This window comes from Ochotona curzoniae, unplaced genomic scaffold (assembly GCF_017591425.1).
Source record: "Ochotona curzoniae isolate NIBS_2020 unplaced genomic scaffold, NIBS_Ocur_1.0 contig_4148, whole genome shotgun sequence".
NCBI classification, from domain to species: Eukaryota; Metazoa; Chordata; class Mammalia; order Lagomorpha; family Ochotonidae; genus Ochotona; species Ochotona curzoniae.
In genome coordinates, this window is record NW_024466146.1 from 1,407,823 (window position 1) to 1,433,404 (window position 25,582).

The 25,582-nt window shown below is 38.9% G+C and overlaps 1 protein-coding gene across 4 annotated transcripts in view; it reads left to right on the forward strand.

Annotated features, from left to right (window-relative positions):
• The window catches only part of NBEAL1 (neurobeachin like 1), a 155,093-nt gene that overhangs the window by 18,147 nt on the left and 111,364 nt on the right, over window positions 1–25,582 (forward strand). For all 4 annotated transcript variants that reach the window (XM_040984461.1, XM_040984463.1, XM_040984464.1 and 1 more), the window contains 5 exons: window positions 6,882–6,973; window positions 15,032–15,193; window positions 20,956–21,037; window positions 21,507–21,634; window positions 23,843–23,925. In XM_040984461.1, the coding sequence (XP_040840395.1) occupies window positions 6,882–6,973; window positions 15,032–15,193; window positions 20,956–21,037; window positions 21,507–21,634; window positions 23,843–23,925 (547 nt within the window). The remainder of the gene's footprint in view (window positions 1–6,881; window positions 6,974–15,031; window positions 15,194–20,955; window positions 21,038–21,506; window positions 21,635–23,842; window positions 23,926–25,582) is intronic.

Consider the following 25,582-nt stretch of genomic DNA (forward strand, 5'->3'; position numbering starts at 1 on the left):
CAGAATATTAATAGAAAAACAAATACACAAAAGGTCAGCAGTTCCTGCATATTCTGGGAACATTCTTTTAGATTCTGATTTGTAGTGTAATGCTTTTACTGAAATATGTTGCTTGGGGGCCTGGTACAGTAGCCTAGTGGCTAAAGACCTTGCCTTAAATGTGCCAGGATCCCATATGGGCTTTGGTTCGTGTCCTGGTGATCTCACTTTCCCATCCAGCTCCCTGCTATTGGCTTGAATAAGCAGTCGAGGGCAACCCAAAGCCTTGGGCCTCTGTGGGAGAGCCAGAAGAAGCCACTGGCTCCTGGCTTCGGATTGGCTCAGCTCTGGCCATTGTGGTCACTTGGGGAGTGAATCCATGGATGGAAAATATTCCTCTTTGTTTCTCCTCTTCTCTGTATATCTAACTTTCCAGTAAAAATGAATTAATCTTAAAGAAATAAAAGAAAGTTGTTGCTTTGCTTCTCTTCATGCAATATCAGTGGTTAGAGTAGTCGATGACTCAAGTGATGTAAACTCCGGAGTCACCTGTTGAAGACAAATAAAAAGCTTAGAGTGCTTTTTAAGATGTAGCTTGCATATATATTTGTAAACACACAATTTATTTATTTTAAAGGCAGTTTAACAGAAACAATGAGAAGCAGAAAAGAGATTGTTCCTCTGCTGGTTCACTCCACAAATGGCCACAAAGGCTGGGGATGGGCTAGACTGCAGCCAGGAGGCTGAAATTCCATTCATGTCTCCTATGCAGATGTTAGGGTCCCAGTCCCATGGTCCATCTGCTGCTGTTTTCCCAGGCACGTTAGCAGGGAACCGAATTGAAAGCATAGCAGCTGAGAGTTGAACTGGCACTTTGAATGGGATGCCAATGTTACAAGCAGTGATTTAAACTGGTGCCCCATCTCACTCCTAAAATTTGCATTTTTAATGTTTCTTAGAGTATTATGTTTTTAAGATCTTTTTATGAGACAGATTTTTTTCAAAAAAACATTTTTTTTTTAATTGGATAGTCAGATTTTATAGAGAGGAGAGACAGAAAGATCTTCTATCTGTTGGTTCACTTCCCAAGTGGACGCAATGACTAGAACTGAGCCTATCCAAAGCCAGGAGCCAAGAACTTCTTCCAGGTCTCCTAAGCAGATACTGCGTTCCAAGGCTTTGGGCCATCCTTGACTGCTTTCCCAGCAGGGAGCCGGATGGGGACTGGAGCATCTGGAAGATGAACCAGTGCTGAGTTATGATCCTGGTGGATGCAAGGTGAGAATTTTAGCCACTAGGCTATCACACTGGGCCCAGAGAAACAGATTTTCCATCCTCTGATCACTCCCCTAATGAGTGCAGGGACTGAGAATGGGCCAAGGCCAGGAGCTGCTTTGGGGTTTCCCACATGGGTGCAGGGACCCAAGAATATGGGCCATCATCTGCTGCATTCGAGGTACATTAGCAGGGAGATGGATTGCAAGTGGAATAGCTATGATTTGAAGCAATGTCCTTATGAGAGGTTGGCATTGCAGTTGGAGGCTTAACATGCAGAATTGGCCTCTAGTTTTTGTGTGTGTGTGTGTGTGTGTTTAACTCAGCTTTATTGATTTGTTACTTACAGACCGTAAAATAAACCAGTTTGAAATGTCAAGGATGATCACATTTAAAAATACGTATATGTTCATTTTACTTGAAAAGCAGAGAGAGAGAGAGAGAGAAAGAAAGAGAAAAAAAGGAAGACTGTGTCTTCCATCTGATGGTTTATTTCCCCAAGGCCTCTCAGCTGCCAGGCTGGGCCAGGCAGAAGCCATGAGCCTATGTTGATGGTTGGGTCCTAACAAAGAATAGTGGTTTTGGCATGTGCAAACATTTTGAAACCACTACATCAAAAAACGAAAAACTTCCATCACCTAGGAAAGTTCTGTGTCCTTTGGAGTCAGTTATTCCAAAAGTAGCCATTGATTCAATTTTGTCATCATAGCTTTTTCAGAACTTGTTATAAATAAATGAAATGCTCTGGATATATGCTTTGATGCCTGGCATCTTTTGCTCAGATGCTTTCAAAGCTTGTGTTCTGTCAGTAGTTCTCAGTAGTTTTTGTTTGTTTGTTTGTTTTACCTTGAGTTACATTCCGTTGTATAAATCTATCACATTGTGTTCATTCATTAACCTATTGATAGTTTTTGTTTTAGACTATTAAAAGTATAACTTCTGTGAACATTTTTGTACAAGTGTGTTTATGGATATTGTTTTCATGCCTCTGGAAGAGAAGTAGCAGATCATTTGATCTGTGTATGTTTAACTTTAAAAGAAATGGGTTAAGCTGTCCCCTGCAATGTTGGCATTCCATATGAGTTGGATTCTAGGGTGCTCCACTTCCGATCCAGCTCCTTGATGATGCATTTGGAAAAACAACAGGATGGCTTGATTGCTTGAGTACTTCCGCTGGCTTGACTTGACTGAGGTCCAGCTGTTTGTGGCCATTTGGGGATGGAGAATTTCCTGCCTCTTTTTCACACACACATTCTTACACTCTCTATAATTCTGCCCTTCCACAAAATCTTTTAAAATTTTTTAAATTTGCTTTTAATTTAATTTTTCATTTTTTTGATACATTTCCCTTTTCCCCTTCCAAACTCCCTCCCCCGCCACTAATTTTTCCCCATATTTTAACAGTAGTATAGTCCTTCACAAGCAGTCGTAAATCCATCATTTTGTTATCTGTATGTATCCTGATATTGAGGATATGGACAATGGCAGACAGTCCAGCATCCTCCTATCAAGATATATTTAACAGCTTAATTGGGAGTCCATCTTTGATTTGGAGGTAGAGATGCTTACTGCATTATATCTTCATATTTGGATATGATAGTCTCTAATATACATTTACTATACATTCACTTAAATGAATAGCTATACAACAGAATCAGCAACAGGAACAAAGTTTAAAAATTTACAACATGAAGTGAAATAACATGCTTATAACATGCTACTGAAAGAACAATGCAAGATGAAGAAATGAAAAAGAAGATAAAAAACCATCCAGGAGAAAACAGTGCTACTGTATGACCTATGAGTCACTGAAGAGTTTAATGATAGAAACGAAACTATTTGAAGAAATGAAAATGAAAACAATAATGTCAAAAACCATGAGTTACAGCAAAAACAGTATTGAAAGGGCTATTGATCTTGTATTTTGCGTGATGGTTGTCTTCTATCAGAGGGAACATATGATATCTGTCTTTTGGGATTGACCTATTGCACTGAACATGATGGTCTGTAGTTGGGATCATTTGCTTGCAACTGGTAGAAAAATCAGTCTTTTTAATGGCTGTGTAGTATTCCATGGAGTAGATACACCACAGTTCATCCACTCCTCTTTTGACAGGCATCTGGGTTATACCACGTCTTTGCTGTTGTATATTGTGCTGCTGTGAATATAGGTTACAGATCCCTTTGTGATATGCAGATATCATTTCCTTTGGATGTATTCACAGCAGTGGGATAGCTGGGTTATGTGGCAAGTTTATTTTTAGTTCTCTTAGCATGCTCCATGTTGACTTCCACAGTGGTTGTACACAGTTGTATTATCCCACCAACAGTGAAGGAGGGTACTTTTCTCTCCACATCCACACCAGCATGTGGTATTAGTAGAGTTCTGAATGTATATTGGTCTCACTGAAGTTAGATGGAACCTCAGTGTGGTTTTAATTTTGATCTCTCTGATGGCTAGGGAGCCTTAGCGTTATTTTCATATGTCTATTAGCCATTTGAATTTGTTCTTTTGAAAAATGTCTATTCATTTCCTTCACCCATTTCTTCAAAGGGTTGTTTTGCTGTCACTGGGTTTCTGGAGCTCTTTGTTAATCTTAGATATTGGTCCCCTATTAGTTGTGTAGTGTGCAAAGATTTTCTCCCATTTCATTGCTTGCTTCTTCACTTTGTTAATTGTTTCCTTTGCTATACAGAAGCTTTTTAGTTTGATGTGGAATGATTAGTTTATTTTATCTTTGACTGCCTGTGCTTTTGGTGTATTTTCCAAGAAGTCTTTCCCCATTCCTATATATTGTAGAGTGCTTCCTATGTTTTCCTCTAATAGTTTGATAGTTATTTGGTGCAGATGGGGTTCTTGCTTCTTAGCTCTGCAGGCTGCTATCCAATTGTCCCAACAGCATTTGTTAAAGAGAGTGGGCTGTTTCCTTGGATTGTTATCAGTTTTCTTGTCAAAGATTAGTTGACTATGCATGTGTGGGCTCCATTCTGGCGTTTCTATTCTGTTCCATTGATCTTCTCTGTTTCTGTGCCAGTACCAGACTATTTTCATGACCACTACTCCATACTATGTCTTGAGGTCTAGAATTGTGATTCCTCCAGTTTGATTTTTATTCTTCTATCCTGAAGCTTTGGCTATTTATGGTTTCTTGTGTTTCCAGATGGGCTTTTGTATTTTCTGTTTCTGAGAATGTTGGGATTTTGATTGGGATTGTGTGGAATTTGTATATTACTTTTGGTAATATGGACATTTTGCTGATGTTGATCCTGCCAATCCAGGACATGGCAAGTTTCTCTACTTTTCAATGTCTTCTTCTATTTCTTTTTTTTAATGTTTTATAATTTTCATTATTGATGTCTTCCACATATTCAGTTAGACTAATTCCTATGTATTTAAGATTTTCTTCTGTTATTCCAAAAGGGACTGTACTTGGAATTTCTTTCTCAGCCATGGAATTATTTGTGTACACTAGTGCCATCGATTTGTGTTCATTAATTTTGTATCTTGCTACCCTGCCAAAGTCTCTTATGAGTTCCAGTGGTGTCTTGACTGAGTCTTTTGGTTCTCCTATGCAGAGAATCATGTCAAGGATAACTCAGTTCCTCATTTCTGATTTGAATTCCTTGTGGGGTTTTTTTTTGTTTGTTTGTTTTTGCCTAATAGCCCTGGCAAGGACTTGCAATACTGTATTGAGTAACAGTGGTGAGTTCCAGATCTTAGTGGAAAAGCTTCCTGTCTTTCCTCATTTAGTATGATACTGGTGTTGGGTTTTTCATATATTGCTTTGATTGTATTATAGAATGTTCTTTCTATGCCTATCTTGCTTAAGGTTTTCAGCATGAAGCAGTGTTGGATTTTGTCAAATACCTGCTATGCATCTATTGAAATGATCTGTGGTGTCATTGATCGATTTTTGAATGTTGAACCATCCCTGCATGCCAGGGATGAATCACCTGATCCAGGTGAATGATATGCCTGAGCATTGTTGAATCCTATTGGTTAGTGTTTTGTGACATGTATGTTCATTAGGGATATTGGTCTGTAGTTTTCTTTTTCTGTTGTATCTCTATCTGGCTTTGGTATTAAGGTGATATTGACTTCATAGAAAAGTTTGAAAGGATTGCCTCCCTTTCTGTTCTTTGGAACGGCTTGTGGAGAATTGGGTAAATTTTTCTCGAAAGTTTGGTAGAATTTAGCCATGCGGCCATGTGTCCAGTGCTTTTTTTTTTTTTAGAAGGGATTTAATTACTCTGTTCTTCAACTAAATCTTTAAAAAGAAAAAAAAAAGAAAAGACACCATCAAATTGTTTTTCAAGTGAGGATACCATTTAAAAATAGAGAGAGAGAGTTCCCATGTGCTAGTTTACCCCCCAGTAGCCCATAGTGACTGGGACTGGGCATAGCAGATCCTGCAACCAGAAACTCAATACAGATCTCATGAATAGCAGTAATCAATTTAGCTTAATCATTGCTGCTGCCTCCAAGAATCTGTTAGCAAGAAGCTGGAGCTAGGTTGCTGGAGCCAGTGTTGAGCTTAACCACCACAATGTGGGACGTATGCAACTTAGTTGGACTTGCCTGTCTATTCTCTTAATCGTGCCCTCCGATAAATAATAGGTTTTACATTCAATCAGCAACAATTTCCCTTTCAATTTATCTGTGCTGATGAATTTTTGATTATCTCCAAAGTTTGGAAAGATATTTTATATCCTAGAAGATTTTGTTTTAGTTTTGATGTTCATGTTAATCCATTTCCAATTTGGCTTTATTTCTGTGATTTATATTTACTGTTAATTCATTAACAAATATTGAACACATTGATGTTAAGCATTATTATGGTAATAACTACTTAGTAAGGTCAGAACTCTGCAATTGTAAAACTCATATTCCTAGGGTAATGGTCAAAATGAGTAAATTATAGGGTGTTTTGAATACCACAGGGTTGAGAAATAGAATAGCACAAGGTGAAGGACAGTGAGAATGTTTACAGTTCTAAGAAAGGTGGTTAAAAATATGCATCATTGAAAATTTATCATTTGAAGAATGATTTGAAGAAGATGAAGGAGTTAGCCATTTCTGTTTTTAGGTGAGAAATTGTTTAGGGTAGAAAATACAGCCAGTGTAAAGGCCTGTTGGGTGGGAGCATGTCTGGTGTGGTTCAGGAACAGCCAAGGAGGCCAGTGCTATGGTTACAGGGTCTGGTGCTGTAGCCTAGTGGCAAACGTCCTCGCCTTGCATGCACCAGAATCCCATCTGGGAACTGGTTTTAATCCTGGCGACCCTACTTTCCACCCAGCTTCCTGCCTGTGGCCTGGGACCCTTCAGTTGCATGTTAGACCTGGAAGAAGCTCCTGGCCCCTGGCTTTGGATCAGCTTAGCTCTGGCTGTTGTAGCCACTTGGGGAGTGAGCTAGCAGAAGAGATTGTTCTGTCTGTTTCTCCTTTCATGTGTTTGCCTTTCTGATAAAAATAAATAAATTGATAAAATGCAACAACAGGTCTATGTGTATGTCTTCACAGTATCAAAAGAATTCATTATTGCTTCCTTAAATATCTATCTAAAGTGGATGTCTCCTTTCTTGTCCCTTAACAATAAATTTAATGTTGTAATATGTTCCTTGTTTCAGAAAGATCCAGATTATCTGAAGCTGTGGTTGGACAATTTTGTTTCCAGCTATGAACAGTTCTTGGATGTTGACTTTGAAAAGCTGCCTACCAGGTATGTAGAAGCACTAATTTCTTACCCTTAAGTGAACTTATTTGTTTTTGTCACAGTGGTTTTATTGATGACATGTGGCAAGAATGGCAATTGCTTTGCACTCCTTTTTTTTTTCTAAGATTTAATTTTATATTGAAAAGTCAGATACACAGAGAGGAGGAGAGACAGAGAGGAAGATCTTCCATTCTTTGATTCACTCCCCAAGTGACTGCTACAGCTGAAGCTGCACTGATCCAAAGCCAGGAACCAGGAGCCAGGAGCTTCTTTCGGATTTCCAATGTGGGTGCAGGGTCCAAGGCTTTGGGCCGTCCTCAACTGCTTTTCCAGGCCACAAGCAGGGAGCTGGATGGGAAGCGGGGCCACAAGGAATAGAAACAGCACCTATATGGGATCCTGGCACATGCAAGGTGAGAACTTTAGCCACTAGGCTCTTGTGCTGGGCCCATTTGTACTCTTGATACTCTTTCTCTCATGGCATGCATTGCCAATTGATCATACCAGTTTTCTTGGTGATAGCAGACTTGCTTCTGGAAACCACTTTTACGCTTTAATGAGATACTACCAACTGAGTATCCTGCAATTGATTTTATTTCTTGCAGTAATCAGTGTTAGCACCTAGGCTGACAAATCAAGGGCAGAGGTCCTTCACAGGACTGCTCTCATGAGTGGTCCTGGGGGCCACGTGCACTTCTGACCAAGTGGCTGAAATTCAGGGTTCTCAGGTTTATTAATACACTAGACTCAGGCATTTTGGAGAAAGTATTGGGCTGGGGATTATATCTGGTAAAATTGTCCTATTGTAATATGACAAGATATGGAAAAGTCTTAGATGCAGAACTTTGTTGCCTTCTATTAAGTCAGAAAATAGCACTGTGCCTTACAAAGTGTGTTCCGAAAGCCCCTTGAGCTCTGCGTGTGCCGAGTTTCACTGGGCTCTTACAGCAGCATTGGCCATGTGTCTGAGCTCCACGTGCAGTCCCTCTCCCTGTCCAGAGGATTGGTGGGAGTAAGGCTAAAAGTTTCATCCTATTAATGTTTGATCTTTCTGGTTGATGAAAAATATGTAAGGGCCCACATGAGTCACTTCATTTATATGAATTCAGGTGTAATCCTAAGTGACTTGTTAGATGTAACAAAAGATATTCTTATCACTCAGAAATTCCCAGGTTTTTGAAACTCAGTGCTAGGACTCTAGCACATAGATTTGATATGTATTCTTTACTGCAGATAGATATGCAAATTCACACTTATTTCTGTTTCTGGCCTTAGAATACAGTCTTCAAAAACATTGAGGAGTGGCAAGATAGTGAGACTTTTTAAAAACTAGATTAAAAAATGATAAAGGAAAATTTCAAATGGTATTAAAAACATACAAATCTTCATTACTCCATTCATGTTCTGGATTCCTGCAGTTGTGCGTCCACTTGCCAGTGTCTTTGTAACTCACTTTCTTGAAGGCCTTATAGCTGTTAGGTAGCAGAAGTTGTATAGAATGATAAGTAAGAGAACTAAGGCAGGTGTTTAGCCACAAAAGAAACTCCAGTTAAAGTTACATGATGGGAAGGAAAGTGGGGAATTATGATAGTGGTTAATGATGAAAAAGGGTACCTGGGGAATTAATAACTTGCTTGGAGGATACCAGGTGAATGTAGAATAGAGAAGCAAATAAAACCCCTCTTCTTCCACTTAGAATGGATAAGAGTGCTACTAAAATTTTTCCCGTATGAGACTATCCTGATCAACTTTGTTTTTCAAAAGTTATTTTAGAAAGTGACTTTGGGCACAGCATTTAAGACACTTGCCTCTCATGTTGGAGTGCCTGGATTCAAGTCCTGACTCCACTTCTATTCCAGCTCCTTGCCAGTGCACATACTGGGAGGATGGCTCTAATGCTTTGATCGCTGCCACTTTTTTGGGTGACACAGATTGAGTTCTGGACTCTTGTTATTGTCCTGTCGCAGCCCTGGATATTGTGGACATTTGAGGAGTGAACCAGCATATGGAAGTTCTGTCTCTGTGTTTCATTTTATAGAGATTATGGAGAATATTTGAATTTAGAGCAAGAACCTATAAGAAATTAAGAAATAATTGCAATAATCCAGAGAAGTTGTTGTTGGAGTTGTGTACAATATATTGAACTCAAAAAGGATTTGATATAGCTAAAAAGACTAATTTTTATAAATATGTAGTTTCAGATTTTTCCTTATATTTTGTTTATAGAGGCTGGAAAGTATTACATATTGAACTGTCATCAAAGTAAGGTTGTATGTCAATGATGTCTAAGAAAAGCATTCTTGTTTGTGCCTTAGAATACTTTAAAAATTTTATTTATTTTCACTTTATTTGAAAGGCAGAGAGATAGATGCACAGGCTTAGTTCTTTTACCTCCTAGTTCATTCCCTACATGCCCATAACAGCCAGAATTGGGCCAAGCTGAAGCAACGAACCTGGACCTGAACTTGAGTCTTCCATCTGGAAAGTAGGAACCCACTTTCTTGAGCCATTACTTGCTGCCTCCCTGGGTATATATTACAGATGTTGGATAAGAAGTGGAAGATGCTGGACTTGAACCAGATGCTCCAGTATGACATGTGGTACCCTAGTGTCAAATGTGACTCCTGATGTACTTGTATTTTGATGATTTACAGCTAACTTTAAATAATATTACCTATGGATGTTAATGTGTAAGGATTTCAATTTTCATTTAGAATATTGGAATGAAAGCTTCTAGAGTTTCTAGGTGGAGCAGCTGTTTTAAATAATTTTTTAAATAATAAATTCATTTTATTTTTGATAATGTTTACATAGTTGAGACAGATGCATGCCCATGTGGACCAATGGGGGAAAGCAGACAAAACAACTACCTCCAATCCCTATCCTCTTGCATCCCAGGAAAGTTGGGTAAAAGAGGAGAGGCTCGCTCCCAGCAGCCCAATCCTCATACTCAGGGATGGGGGATAGCCACCAGATGTCATCCCAGGGTCCGTGATATGGAACATGTTCCAAGGAAGCTGAAATAGTTTTTTTTTTTTTTTTTTTTAAGATTTATTTATTTTCATTGGAAAGGCAGATATACAGAGAGGAGGAGAGACAGAGAGGAAGATCTTCGGTCTTTTGATTCACTACCTAAGTGACCTCAGTGGCTGGAGCTAAGCCAATCCGAAACCAGGAGGCAGGAGTTCTTCTGGGTCTGCCAAACGGGTGCAGGGTCCCAAGGCTTTGGGCTGTCCTTGACTGCTTTCCCAGGCCACAAGCAGGGAGCTGGATGGGAAGTGGGGTCACCCAGGATTAGAACTAGTGACCATATAGGATCCCGGCGTGTGCAAGGTGAGGACTTTAACTACTACACTATAGTGCCGGGCCCTGAAGTAATTTTGATATTTCTGACATGCTGTGGATTTCATTGCTCCCAGGTTAAGGAAATCCTCCCAAGGTCCATTGGCTACATACTCCACCTTAGAGTCTCCACTCATCCAGATGTTTCCTTGCGATGCTTGTCTGGGAGAGCTGTCCAATTTGTTCTTCTATCCTCTAGATGTCCATGGTACTAGATGTCTTCTGCAGGCCTCAGAGAGCTGGCTTTCATGTTCCCCCTGAGCATCTGAGCATGCCATCCACTGCACAGGCCTCAACAATCATGGCGCTCCAATTCTGATACACGTACCCCATGGTCAAACCACAGATCCTACGATTTTCACTGTGGTTGGAGTTCTGAGTCCAGTGATCCAGTTGGGGACATCCGCAAAGAAGCCTTGCCAGAGGTGACCCCAGCCTGACTCCTGTGTGTGCCTGCCAGTGCAGGGCCTGGTTCAGTCCATCAGTGACATCAGCCTATGCACACAGTGGTGGTTGCAGTCACCTGGTCAGTTTGTCCCTAATCCCATCTCATATGCCAGCCAGTGGATGCTGCAGCCCAGCCTAACCCTGCCTACCACACACTGGGCCTTTATACATACCAGCCAGAGCTGCAGCCAAGAAGGAATGATCCCCAATAACCCCCATCAGGCCCACCCCTAAGGCCAGTTCCTATGCATGCAGGTATGTGCAGCAGACTGATCTAGTCTGTCTTGCATCCCATTTGGCTCTTGTACACACCAGTGGGTATAGGAGCCTATCTCAACCTGACCAATGCCACTATACAGCCCAAATTCATGCACTGGGAAGTAGTGGTTGATACTAACAATTCTAGCTCAGGTCTCCCGTGAGGGCAGGTGTATTGATTTGACCCTAAAAAGTCCTCCAATTTCCTTCCTCTAAACCACCTGGTTTCAGCCCCCTCGCTTACCTACAAGTGCAAAAACCTGGTTGGTGGAAATCCCTTAGAAGTCATTTCTTACCTGTCATGTTCTTCCTCAGCAGTCCTCCTTCCCACACATCTCCAGACTTGCCTCCCCAAGCAATCCACAGCCTCCCTTGTCCGTGAGCATGTAGATCCCCAAGCCCGGTTCTCCGGTGGTAGCCATGCCAACCTGGAGCTCTACCTGCCTAACCAGCGTAATCTGCCCCCCACATATCTTAAAAAAAAAATAGAATAGGCAACTGTGCTGATACAGTTAACACGAGTTTAGCATTAACCAGGTCCAGGATGCTCACCAGCTATTAGCTGCTTTTCTCCCAGCAGTGTAACACTTGCTTAGGTACAATGCAACCTGGGCAGTTGTCTGTAGCTGGGTAGCTTAGCAATTTAAGATGTCTGTTTCCTCATATCAAAGTGTTGGGTTCAGTTACTTTCTTCATCTGTCTGACTGTAGCTTCCAGTTAGATTCCCAGGAGACAGTGGTGACTATTTATGTAATTGGATTCCTGCCACTGTGGGAGACTTGCATTCTTGGCTCCTAGTCTCAGCTGTTGTGCTCATTTGGAGAATAAAACAGTGAATGGGATCTCTTTCTTTGTTGAAGTTTCAATGTGCAATTGTTATTATCATAAAGTATAATGTCTCCTTTTCTGGGAGGTCATCTCCGAAAATGCTACATTTTATATTAACACTGTGTCTAAACACAGATGAGCATGCATTAAAGAGTGGGAAAGACGTTTGGCCTAGAGGTTAAGATGCTTGTGTCCCACATTGGAATCTTGGCTTCTTGTTAAAGCAGACCCTCAGAAGCAACAGTGATGGTTCAAGTAATAGGATTCCTGCTACTCCCATGGGAGATCTGGATTGAGTTCCAGGGACTCTACTTCAATGTTGTCCCATCCCAGCCAAAGCCAGCATTTGGAGGAGTGAACCAAGGATGGCAGCTGTCTCTTTGAGTTTGTCTGTTTCTCTCTGACTCTCAGAAACAGATACTTCCCCAATCTTAAAGCATAAATAATAGATTGTGTAAATGTTATATGCAAGAGTGTAATAAGCTAGCCACATTACCTTAATGCGGATAAGTTTGTATTTCTTGTTTAAACTGACTTGAAATATTTTTCAAGGAGAAAATTCATAACAGATTTTCACCAGATTTTAAAACCTTGGAACTTAGACTTCTTTCTTGTTAGACATCAACAAGCATTAGTTGGTTTTTACAGTAGGTATTCAGTGGATACATAAAACATATTTCTGGGGTTTGGGAAATTGCAACAAGAGTATGGAATTTTGGGTAGTAAAGATCCAGATGTGAAGAAATTCTTCCAAGTTCTTACAATGCTCATTACCTTAGGAAAATAGTCCCCAAATTTCAACTTCATCCCTACATATGTTCTAATTAAGCCTCAGCTTTGCAAAGATTATTAGTGAAAACAGTTCTATTTTTAGAAGAAAAATTTTGGGGGACCAGGCATGATAGCTTCACTTTGCCTGTACCTGGGTGCTGGTTCATTTCCTGGATGCTCCACTTCCCATCCAGCTCCCTGCTTGTGGCCTGGGAGAGCAGTTGAGGACAGCCCAAAGCCTTGGGACCCTGCACCTGCATGGAAGACCTGGAGGAAATTCCTGGCTCCTAGCTTTGGATCAGCTCAGCTCTGGCCATTGTGGTCACTTGGGTAGTGGATCAGTGCATGGAAGATCTTTCTCTTTGTTCTCTCCTCCCTGTAAATGTGACTTTCCAATTAAAAATAATTTAAAAAGCTTTGTTTTTAAAAAAGAAGGTAACTTCTTAGACTGTTTATATATTTATTTGAAGTTGCAAATATAGAAGGTCAAGACTGATGACAAAGGGAAATGCTTCTAAGTAACTAGGTAGAATATTGGAAAATCTAATGTCTTCTTTCTTGTTGACATGCTTTTTGAGAAGTGCAAGGGATAGTTTAGTCTTGAAAATTAGTTATGTTTAACTATTTTTTCAGTCTCTCAAAGCTACAGTGGTTTTTGCAACCACCACTTTTTAGCTCATTGGCAGACACAGACTGTATGTGAAAATGAGAGGGTTTCTGGTAGTGCCTATAAACATGATACTGTGAAAGAATCCAAGGCTTCAAGTGACATGGTGCCAAAACTATGATATTTCTGTAACTTGGTAATAGAATTTGATACTTTGTAATGTGCTTTGTAAATTATTTCCTGTGTAATTTAGTTAAAATCAGATGTTCATTTTATAAAACCACATCCGTTGTGTGTTGTAGGGTGGGTCATAAAGAGGCAAAATGTATTTATCATGTGAATTGTTGTGACTGCTGGTGATCTCTTCAAATTCTTCTGCCTGCAGTGAATCAAATAGTCTTTTACTCAGTTTAAAGATTTTAGTAACATTTCACATTAAACATTATCTGCAGAAGAGACTACTGGAAGGTATAATTATTTAATCATAGGAGCCCTTCAGAGAACTGTCGTCATATTTGGTCTTTTTATTCCTTAAATATTTGTTTATTTGTTTAAAAGGCAGATTTTACAGAGAGAAGGAGAGACAGAAAGATTTCCTATACGCTGGTTCACTCCCCAAACAGCCATAACAGCTGGAGCTGCGCTGATCTGAAACCTAAGCCAGGACGTTTTTTTTTTTTTTTTTTTTTTGGTTCTTCCATGTGGGTGTATGGCCCCAAGGACTTTATACTGTATTACTTTCCCAGGCCATAAACTGGGAGCTGGATTGAAAGTGGAGCAGCCAGGACCCAAATCAGTGCTCGTATGGGATGCTGATACTAGAAGGTGGAGGATCAGGCTATTGAACCATGGTGCTGGCTCTGCAGATTTGGCCAATTTTTTTCTAATGGATATAGGAAAATTAGGATCCAGTGGTTTATGAACAGACGCTTAAGTTTTAGTGATGATATATTTAAAATATGCTACTTTTGTAGTTTTTTATGTGTTTTACAGATGAAAATGCATAATGGCTGGTGTCAGAAACGTGTGAAATAGGGTAGATGGTGTTAAAATTATGTAGATATGGGAATCATTTAATCCAAAGATTAAATGAGCAGTTCTGTTTTATGGATTTAGTACCCAGGTAGACTTTGGATCTAGGTGTGGGTTTTTATTGTAAGACACACTACAGAGGCCATTTTTGTAAGAAGTTGGCTTTTGTTAGTTTCAAAACGTTAAAAAAAATCTTTCATTCGTGGCCTCTGCATTTATCTTTTCATTTTACTTTTTTCCCTTTTGTTGGTAATACATTTTCCCTCTTCCAAATACCTGGCTCGGGTGGTCATTATGTAGATTGTCATCTGCTTTATTGTAAATGAGACTAAATACTAAATTTTATTTAGGTACATTGCTTTTAATCACTGGTTAAGGTTTTTTTTAGAAACAGTATATGTACACATTTAATATTTCTAATTGGGAAGTGCATTTACTTTTAGTCTAAATATTTCAGTTGACAATAAAACAAGTGAACATACTAACCTGTTTGTATTTCCCTTTCCTTATCTCTCTGATTTTCTTTCCATATCTGCCTGCCTCTGTGACTGCCTCCATCTGCTCGCCCCACCAAGCAAAACTCCTCTGAAGTCAGATTAATTGCTTTGCTTTGGTGATCTTCTAGTAACTTACTTAACTGATTATGTGATGGGCCATTAATGATGAGAAGGCACAGAGTGCTTGGAATGAATAAGAGAGCTTCAGGGCTGAACATGCAGTTCATTTAAGTGTCAGAGGTTTTCTTATGTTGTGCATACCTTTTCTCCCTTTCTTTGTAGGGTGGATGATATGCCTCCAGGAATATCTCTGCTTCCTGATAATATTCTGCAGGTTCTGAGGCTCCAGCTGCTGCAGTGTGTTCAGAAGATGGCAGATGGGTTAGAGGAACAACAACAAGCCTTGTCCATTTTACTTGTCAAGTTCTTCATTATTCTTTGCAGGTAACTGGAACAAAAGTAACCTATTTATTTTAAAATAATTATTACTAAGATAATAGCAATAATGCATTAATGATGTTTGTCATTCATGTAGAGCCTGAAAGAGTGAATGCCCCTTTTTGCAATAGGCTTGGAATTTGATAGTATAGTGGGATGTCTTTTAGTTATAAAGATGTCCAAACAAGATTTTAAAAAATTTGTATTACAGCATAAAGAAGTTTACACTAAAGCAAGGGATTATTACAGCCGGGACTGAGATTTTGATACAGTGGATTAAGCCTCTGCATACTACATCAACATTCCATATGAGTGTTGGTTCAAGACCTGGCTGTTTGACTTCTTATCCATCTCCATTGCTAATATGCCTGGGAAAACAGCAGAAGATTCCCCAAATGCTTGGGCCCCTGCCACATACCTTAGAGACCTGGCTGAAGCTCCTGGCTCCTGGCTTCAGACTGGCTAGACCTGGCCATTGCAGCCATCTGGGGAGAACTAGCCAGCAGAGGATTTCTGTCTTTGTCTCTTCCTTTTTCTCTTTCATTCTTTCAGTAAAGGATTAAAATCCTAAAGAAATAAAAAATTTTTAGAGACATTTTTTATTCAAAAGGCTGTTTGACCAAAAAAAAAGGAGAAACAGAGAGATCGTCCGTCTGCTGGTTCACCCCTTAAATACCACAATGGCCAGAGCTGAGCAAATCTGAAGCCAGGATCCTGGAGCTTCTTCTGAGTCTCCCATGTGGATACAGGGCCCCAGAGACTTGGGCCATCCTCCACTGCTTTCCCAGGCCACAAGCAGGAAACTGAATCACAAGTGGAACATTTCGAATACAGACTGGTGCTGCAGCTTCAGGATTAGCTTGCTATGTTACTGCTGTTCCCCAAAAGAAAACTATTATACTAGTTTTAACTCTGTGATTCTCATTTATAACTATGTATACATTTTTATTGCTCTATGTATACTGTGTATAGATTTTTATTCCTCTGTGCTTCTCACTTATAACTATATTCATTTTTGTTATGGTGTGATATTGCTTATGAAAAGGTATCATGTCTTCCAAATAGTTTTATGATTTTACTGTATCAAGTATAATTGTTGTTGAAGTTTTTAGTTTACAGAATATGTCTGTGGTACTAAATTTTGTGATGTAAGAGGATCAGTTTGGAAGCCTAGTAGAAACACACAGATCAAAGCCTATTTTGAATCCCTTTCCCATCATGTAAATAATTTCTTTTATAAATACTTCATAATTAATTAGTTGATGAATAGTGACTTAATTGGCCTTTTGTTTTCAATCTAGTAGCTCTTTGCCTTAGATTGAAAGAATGATGGAATAATTGAGAAGAATTGTTAAAAACATTTTATCTCTTTCTAACCCTTAGTCGTACTTTTGTTTTCATGCTCTTTCTCATCTTTGGAAAAGTAATGCAAGCATTTTACAGGTTAAGGGGAAAAATGCTTACTCAGGCAGTAACATGTGATTAGGACTCTGTGGTGGTTATTTGCTGAACTGCTTTCTATAGATTTGTGAAAGTTTATGATTACATGGATAATTGTTTTAACTCCATTTTATCTAGTTCTTGATAATAGTAGGAAGCATAGGGATGATCAACACGTTTTTCATTTGAGGTTTTTTTTTTTTCACTAGAAGTTACTCTCTACTGATAAATTTCATATTCATTAACTACCAGTTACAGGATATGCTTCTGTTTCCAGACCTTGGCTTTATTTATTTCTTCGTTTCTTTGTTCTTCCCTCCTTTCTTGTTTATTTATTTTCTATTGAAACAACAGATTTACAGAGAGAAGGAAAGACAAAAATCTTCTGTCCCTGGTTCATTCATTCCCTAAGTGGCTGTAGCAGCTGGAGCTGAACTGACCCAAAGCCAGGAGCCAGGAGCTTCTTCTGGAGCTACCACATGGATGCAGGGTTCCAAGGCTTTGGGCCATCCTCTACTGCTTTCTCAGGCCATAAGCAGGGACCTGGATGGAAAGTGGAGCAGCCAAGACATAAATTGGCATGCAGATGGGATCCTGGCACTTACAAGATGAGGAGCCATTATGCCAGGCCCTTCTTTGCTTTATTTTTTAAAACTGCTGTTAAGCATTTTAATAAATCTTATGTTTCAAAATAACCTGAGTTTATAGAGCATTCTCATATATTTTCTTCTCTTCTTGTCTAGTTTTTTGTATTTTAACATCTTGCATTAGAATGGTACTTTTTTTTTTAGTATCGTACATTTGTTATAATTGATGAACCAGTTACTGAGTAAAATCGATATTGTAGATTATTGTTTGAGTTATATATTTCTATGGATTTTGATGTATGCATGTTATCAGCCCTGACAGTTGAGGGCATTTCAGGGGTGAAGCATGAATGAAATCTCTCTCCCTACCTCTTCCATGCTGCATGTGTGAACACACTGACTGGTCAAATAAGATTAAGAAAAAAAAAACCCTCTATATGCGGATTTTGACATGAATAAAAATTTTTTATTCATTTTATGAAAATGTAGGAATGTAATTGCAGTATCTTATGGTTAGCTTATGTTAGCTTTACTAGAAGCTGCCAAATTGTCTTCTACAGTGGTTGTATCTTTTTAAAAATATCTGTTTTCATTTGAAGCAGATTTTACAGATTTTGCAAAGGAGAGGTGGATTTAGAAGGTTCACCTCCAAATGGCTACAACAGCCAGAGCTGAGTTACCTGAAGCCAGGAGCTTTTTCTGGATCTCCCTCATGGGTACAGGCCTTGTGCCATCCTCTGCTGCTTTCCCAGGCCATAAGCAGGGAACTGGATGGAAAGTGGAACAGCCAGGACAGAAACTGGCACCCATATGGGATGCCAGTGCCATAGAGCCTGGCCCCCTAGTCCTTGGATATTTTAAATTCCCATTGGCAGTGTGAGTGGCTTTTGTTCCTGTTCCTTTCCGGTAATCCATTCTTTGAGATTTTAGTCATTCTAGTAGATATTTATGGTATCCGTTTTCGTTTGTAACCGCGTAATGACAAAGATGTGCAGCATCTTTATATGGCTAATTGTACCTGTATATTCTTTGGTTCAATTTCTATTTAAATTTTTTGCCCATTTAAAGTTGTCATGCTTTTTTCTTCTGTTAAGTTTTAAAAGATTTTTGAATATTTAGAGATACAATTTTTTTTATCACGTGTGTGTTTTGGAACTATTTTCACCTAGTCTGTGACTTAGCAGTCTTTTTTGTGGGTAGATAATTTTAATGAAGTCCAGTCTATCTACTTGTTTTCCATGGTAATGTTTTTGTTTTTTGTATTTGATAACTCATCAGCAGGGGGCTGTCATTGTGATACAGTGGGTTAAGCCACAGTTTGCATTCCATATGAATGCCAGTCTGAGTCCCAGCCTTTCCACTTTAATCCAGCTCCCTTTTGGAGGCCTAGGAATAGCAGCAAAAGATGGCTAAAGTATTTGGTCTGGATGAAGCTCCTGGCTCCTGTTGGCCTGGCCTGTCCCATCTGGGAAGTGAACCAGTAGGTGGAAGATCTCTCTGTCACCCCTTCTCTACCTCTTTCAACTAAATAAATGTCTAAAGAAATCATCAGCAAAGTCTTGGTCACTTAGATTTTCTTGCATGTTCTCTTCTATTATTGTTATAATTCATTTCACTTTAAAGCTATTCTCATCCAACATGTTTGTTATTGTTTTGAATGAATGATTATGTTAAATCTCTGAAGAATAATTTAAAAATTGTCATCACTTATTCCTTTTTAATTCTTGTGCTTTTTTAATGTAGTCTCTGATGTTTGTAAGAATTAATTTTTCAGTTAATAGCCTTTACATTTTGTGAAGACGAGTGATTTTTTTTCAAAAAAATAAATGATTTAGTTGTTTGTCTGTAATACAGTTATTGAGAGCGCAGAGGACATACAGAGACGTAGACTTTCCAACTGTGGTGCACTTCTTAAAGGACAGTGACAGGTCGGCTGGTCCAGGCCCAAGACAGGATCCTGGAATTCTGCCTGGGTATCCCACAAAGGTGGCATGCGCCCAGGTAGTCTGGCCACCTTCAGCTGCCTTCCCAGGTGCATTAGCAGGGGCTGGGTTAGAAGTGGAACAGCAGAGACTTAAGCAACCTTCATGTGATGGCTCTGTTCATCCTTTTTAATTGCTCTCAGAAGATTCTTTTCACCCTGAGTGTGGAACTCCTACGAAGTCTTCTGATTTTACCCATGTTTTTATTCTTCACTTTGTCCAAGATGTCGTGACCATCTGAATTTTTATAGTGGGAATTCTATTAATTCAGGGACTGTAGGCAACGCCGGTGCCGCCACGTCCACGTACCCCAAGCCGAGCAGAGGGACTAGGGTTACAAAAAAGACAACACTCAGTGGGTCATTCTTGTAAAGAGAATGCCCTTTGTTTGAAGTTGGCCTGCTTCTTTATAGTCTGCCTAGTTCCTCCCAGTATTTTCCCAATGCTCAAGCAACTCCTAAGATCCCCTGTGGGCATCTTGATAAACAGGAAGCAGGGAAGAGGGAACTTGCAGTCAAGCCAGGGGCTAAATGTATCAGGCCAGGATTGCCCATCCTGTTACCCCTTGAGAAACAAGCTAAGCTGTGGAGTTAACCCTTGTGACCAGGTGTTTAACCTAGTTGTTAAGATACCTGCATCCCACATGAAGTGCCTGTGTTCAGTACCTGCATCTAACTGTAGCTCTTTGTCTCAATTTCTTGGCTCAAGCAGGAATGATGGCTTAAGTAGTTAGATCCTTGCCACTCATGTGGGTGACCTGGATCGAGTTTCCTGCTGCCAGCTTCAGCATTGTAGACATTTGGAGAGTGAGCCAGCAGATGGGAGCACTCTCTATCTTGCTTTCAAATATGTAAATAAATAAGTAAATAATTTTTAAAAGATGTGTGTTTAGTTAATTTTAATGCTCTAGCATCTACTACATTTTTAGTTATAAATTATTTCACAAGGTATAAGTATCTGAGAATTGAAAATTAATAAAACTACCTTTTTAATGTGAAAATGGTTTTAAGTGTAGTAAATATTAGCATTTATGTATCATACTCAAATCTTGTACAGTAAAAATGAATACCATATTATAGCTAAATATCAAGCTCCTATTGAGTTACTGCTTTAAACAGGATATTGTGCTGTCTTAGTCTGTAACAATGCTGGTCGCCCTTCCAATCAAATATTTTTTTAAAGATTTATTTATTTGGGAGTTAAAACTGGGGGATGGAGGGAAAGAAGGAATAAGGGTATGTGTGTGAGAAAGAGAGAGAGAGATCCTTCCATCGATTGAATTTACTCTCCAGCTGTCCGCTTTGGCTGGATATCACAGTGCTGACCCGTATCAAGGGTTTTTATCCTAGTCAAGGAAATCTGGTATACCAAAAGCAACATGAAAATTACAAAGCCATACATATAGTATGATGGCAATGCATACACAAAATTGAACTGAATGTCTGCATTGTGGAGAAACTTGTAAGAAAAAATTTAGACATAAATGCTTGAGTTTAAAAAAATGAATTTTTTCTTTTCCTATTTTGTGACATTTTTCAGTTTTCTGTAATACATTGATGCTGTTTCACACATTTATCATACACAACAAAGTTAAATATTGCTTAAAGTGCTTTTTACATTTTCACTGGGAAAGTACTCAGAATTGTGATTTTGTGTTGTAGGAAGTGTCATTTGTACATTGTTTACCAAAATATGTTTTCAAAATTCAAACTAAATATATGAGCATGCTTTCTATTCACTGTTCTTTTTTTAATTATAGAAATCTGTCAAATGTGGAAGAAATTGGGACTTGCTCATATATTAATCATGTCATCACCATGACAACCCTTTATATTCAACAAGTAGGTGTAAACTAATATATTTCCTTTCTGTTGTTTTACTGTGACGAAATAGCTTTTGCTTTCTGTAATTATAGTGAATATAGTAACATGTTTTCAGAGGAGATAATAATTTAGAAGAGAATTAGAATTGTTGGGTAATATATGTAAGAAATCTTAATGTATTTAAAGATGTATGTTGCCTATTGTAATTAAGCAGTTACAATATTTTATAAATTAAATAACACAGTTTGTGATTTTATGTGTTAATTGTTTGTCTCTCTTTATAGGACGTATTTATTTCAAAAGATAATGATTATCGTTTATACCTGTCTTAGGAAAAATTTTAAATTTGATTTGATGTATATAGTTTATGTGATCAAAGGCTCTTTTTTGACCCAGTGGGGAAAATAGGCTATTTTGAGCAAAAATAATTTACTGTTATATGATGAGTGAGCATGCCCTTTAATTTTATTTGTAACTTTATTCTCAGTTAAAAAGCAAAAAAAAGGAGAAGGAAATGGCAGATCAGACTTCTGTTGAAGAATTTGTGATCCATGCATTGGCTTTTTGTGAAAGTTTGTATGATCCATATAGGAATTGGCGACATAGAATCTCGGGGTATGTCTTATAAATCATAATGTTCTTTTGAAGCATGAAAGCCATGGTAACTCTATGAGAACTTTTTAAAAGATGTTTATGAGACCCACAAATTTAACTTTGAGATAGATCATCATGATAAAGGCAATGAGTTAATGGTTAAGTTCCGAATAATTCATTGCATTCCCTGTCTGAATTTGTATTTTCAGTGCAACTGAATACTCATAATCTGATAAGAAAACTTTAAAAGCATGGTAACAACAAGTGTGGAGAACATATTTTTGAAGAAATTTTTTTTTTCAAAAAGTGTATTTCATAATTTGAAAATACTTCTTGTCAGTATTTTATACACTTATTTTTACTTGGAGATCTTATGCTTGTCAAAATCCATTTAGGAAAACAGAAAACAAATGCGATATTAAGAGAATGTAATGCAAGGAAGTTATCAAACAAATATTAAAGAACTACAAAGGCAGAAGTAGACAATGTGGTAATTCAGAGACAGTGACTTCAGGACACAGTGGCCTGCCCCCAGTTCATGTCCCCGTGGCCCCGCTTCCCATCTAGCTCCCTGCTTGTGGCCTGGGAAAGCAGTCAAGATGACCCAAAACTTTGGGACTGCACCCATGTAGGAGACCTAGAAGCTCCTGCATCCTGGCTTCAGATTGGCTCAGCACCAGCCGTTGTGGCTAGTTGGCGAGTGAGTCAACAGATGAAAGATTTTTCTCTCTGTCTCTCCCCCTTTCTGTATATCTGCCTTTTCAATAAAAATAAATAAATCTTTAAAAAAATTTATTTTCTCTTAAAAAATTTTTTTCTCTGGGGCTTCCAACTTTTCATATCTGAGATAATATCTGTGTGAAAATAATTATAGTAACAAAAAGAAAACAAAAGGAATTTATGAGTCTGTACTAGAGACATGACAGATAAGGCAAGTATAAAGATAGGACTTGGCAGACACTAATCCATATCAGTTTCTCAGACACTAATATATATGCAGTTTCTCAGATGGTTGGAAAACATTTGTCTGCCTCTCATTTTTCTAAGTTCATATCCTCCAGTTAATTTAGCCGTATTTAGATTAAATGAAGATCCTTGCCTGTAGTGGAGTACCAAGTACCAATTGTAAATGTAGAAAGTATGCTGGAAAGGGAAATCTATATTTTGCACACATGATTGTAAATACTGGGTCAATCAAGAATTGGTAGCAAGATCTTAAAAAGGAATATAACATGCTATGTTTTTAAAATTTCTCCAGCAGATTACAAGTGACTTTTGTACTAAAAACAATATTCATTTCATTCATTTTCAGCCACACTGATTTTGAAAACATACAATGTTAATCACTTTTATTTTTAATTCTGAATTAATTTTAATAGTAAATTTCTGTTATATGTAATAGTTCTCTAGGTCTCTGACCTTTCACGAACGCCATGTGGGTGTAGGGCCCCAAGTCCCAGAGCCATCCTCTTCTGCTTTCCCTGGCCATAAGCAACTAGTATCCAAAATGTGGCAGCTAGGACACAAATTGGCTCCCATATGAGATGCCAGTGCTGCAGGCAGAGACAGCTTGCTATGCCAGGGTGCTGGCACTTAGGTTTTAATTTTCATTGATTTCTGCAATGCTATATCCATGTAAGAGACTCATTTTTTCTTGAATTTTGCAGTGTTTTGTAAAAGTACATGTGATTTGCATTGTCCAAACCAAGACTGTAGACAACATTGCATCCATCAAAATTACTATAATTGTTATTAAAAACAAAGATGATTTCCACAGTAGAATTATACCCTTAGAAAGAAGCTAATTATATGAATCTGTTGTATCCAGATAAAACTTTAGAAAGTAGCAGAGAACCCTCCATTCCTGATTAATTTCTAGTGTGACATAATAATTAGCTACTGTTCTTAGTTGTTAATTTAGCAGCACTGTAAAAGAGTTCATTTAAAGATTGAAATATTTAAGGGTTAGCTCCTTTTAAAATTTGCAGTTATTTTAAGTTTTAACATGGTTACCGTGCTGCATAATTCAAAAGAAGAAATCTTTTAAATTATTGGCTAAACTTTCAAAATTATGCCAGTCTTAGAGATGTATACAGTTTTTACTCTAAAAGTGAAATATTGTATGCTTGCTCTCGCAGTGCATATATTAAAAGTAAAATATTGAACTTGTTTTATAAGTGTTTTGTAGTGTGTGTTACAATTTGTTGTTATCTTCTTTTTTAATGATAGTCGAATCCTCAGTACGGTGGAAAAGAGCAGACAGAAATATAAACCAGCTTCTCTTACAGTAGAGTTTGTCCCTTTCTTTTATCGTAAGTAACACTTCTCATTTATCTTACATTAATTTTTCATCTTATTTTGGTTATTTCTTATTCTGACCCTAGTTGACTGGCCTTTGTGATTTTATAAGAGAAAGTTCTTTAGAACCTGTCATTGTAGTACTTGATTTTTTTGGTTTTGGTCTAAATTTTGTATTGATTTGAATTTATTGAATTTGCTGTTCTGAGTTTTCCTTTTGATAAGAGATAAATTTTAATATACTATTATAAAGATACTTTAAAAAGTTCATGGCAGCTTGACATCAGAAGTTTGTGAATGTACTTCAAAACTTTTGTTGAAAATAAAATCAACCTGGCTACCATTTTGAAACTCATATATAATTTTTCATAATATCCATTTTTCATGAACTTTTTGAAGACTTCCCATGGGCTTCAGATTTGTTTGCAGCAAGATAAGCATATTTTAGTGGGTTGCAGGCCGGGGCATCTCATGCCCGGATCCTAGACTCCAGCTACTATGTGCACGTGGTGAGCTGTCCCCACATGGCCAGTGCGCCATTTAGGGCCAGGCTCTGCCCGCTGGCCGCCCGGCATTGGAGCTCTGGGGTTTTGGTTCTTTGAATTGTTGCTTAGGTAGCTCCAGGTTGAACCCACTGTGCTTCTTAGATGTGAATCAATCCTAAATATTCCCAATGACAGTGACTCTTCCTTTAAAGAACTTGTAATCACTTAACGATGCTGAGCACTGAACACCAGTTCATGCAAAAGCTAAGGCTCGACTAGTCCAGCAGGATATCCTATTACCTGCCATGATGATGGATCAGCAGACAGGTAACATTATGCAGGGCCATGACATTAACTAGCACTTGAGAACAGTATCTGGGGACAGATTCTGTGGGGGATATGTGGGCCAAACCCTAGCTCCACTGATTAGCTCAAGAGTTGGGGTGGTGATGGACTAAGCTAGGTGTGACCTAGGAATCTGCCATCAATCACAGCTAAAGGAACCCCCAGTAGTCTGGACTGGTCAGGGAAGCAGCACCCAAATGTGCATCCTGAAGAGGGTGTGGGGTGGGCTGGGTTGCAACATTCACCAGCTCGTAGAAGGCCAAATAGAAGGCCAGACTGTACCAGGCACTGGCCTAAAACCCAGTGGCATGTATGAGAACTGGGTCTGGGAGTGGATCAAGTGGACGAACTTGGGAAACTCCCTTGGCAAGTCATAGCTACCACTGGTGAACATGTGGTCCAGACCTGGGGGTCAGACAAGCTGGGAAAAGTAGCTCCAACAGCTGGCTAATGTGTCAATTGGTAATGGAACAGGGTGGATCAGGCAGGACTGAGCAAACCTTAGCCCACAAGCAAAACTAGAAACCAGGAGGAAGCCCAGCTGATGCCGAGCTAGGCTCTTGTACCTACTGGTCTACATGAGCCAGGAATACTAAGCCACAGTGTCTAAGGCAGAGATCGGGACAGGTGAGGAGCTGAGGCAAGCTGAGTCAGAACAACCACTGGCATGCACATAATCTATGGCTGGGAACAGACCCAGTTGGGGAGCTAAGGGGACAACCCTAGCTGGGTTGAGGTTGCCACCAAGGGGCACGTGGGCTGGAATGGGGGCTGCGTAATGATCAGGAAACAGTTGTAGTCTCCCTTGGCACAAATGTGAACTGGGACTGGACACACCAAA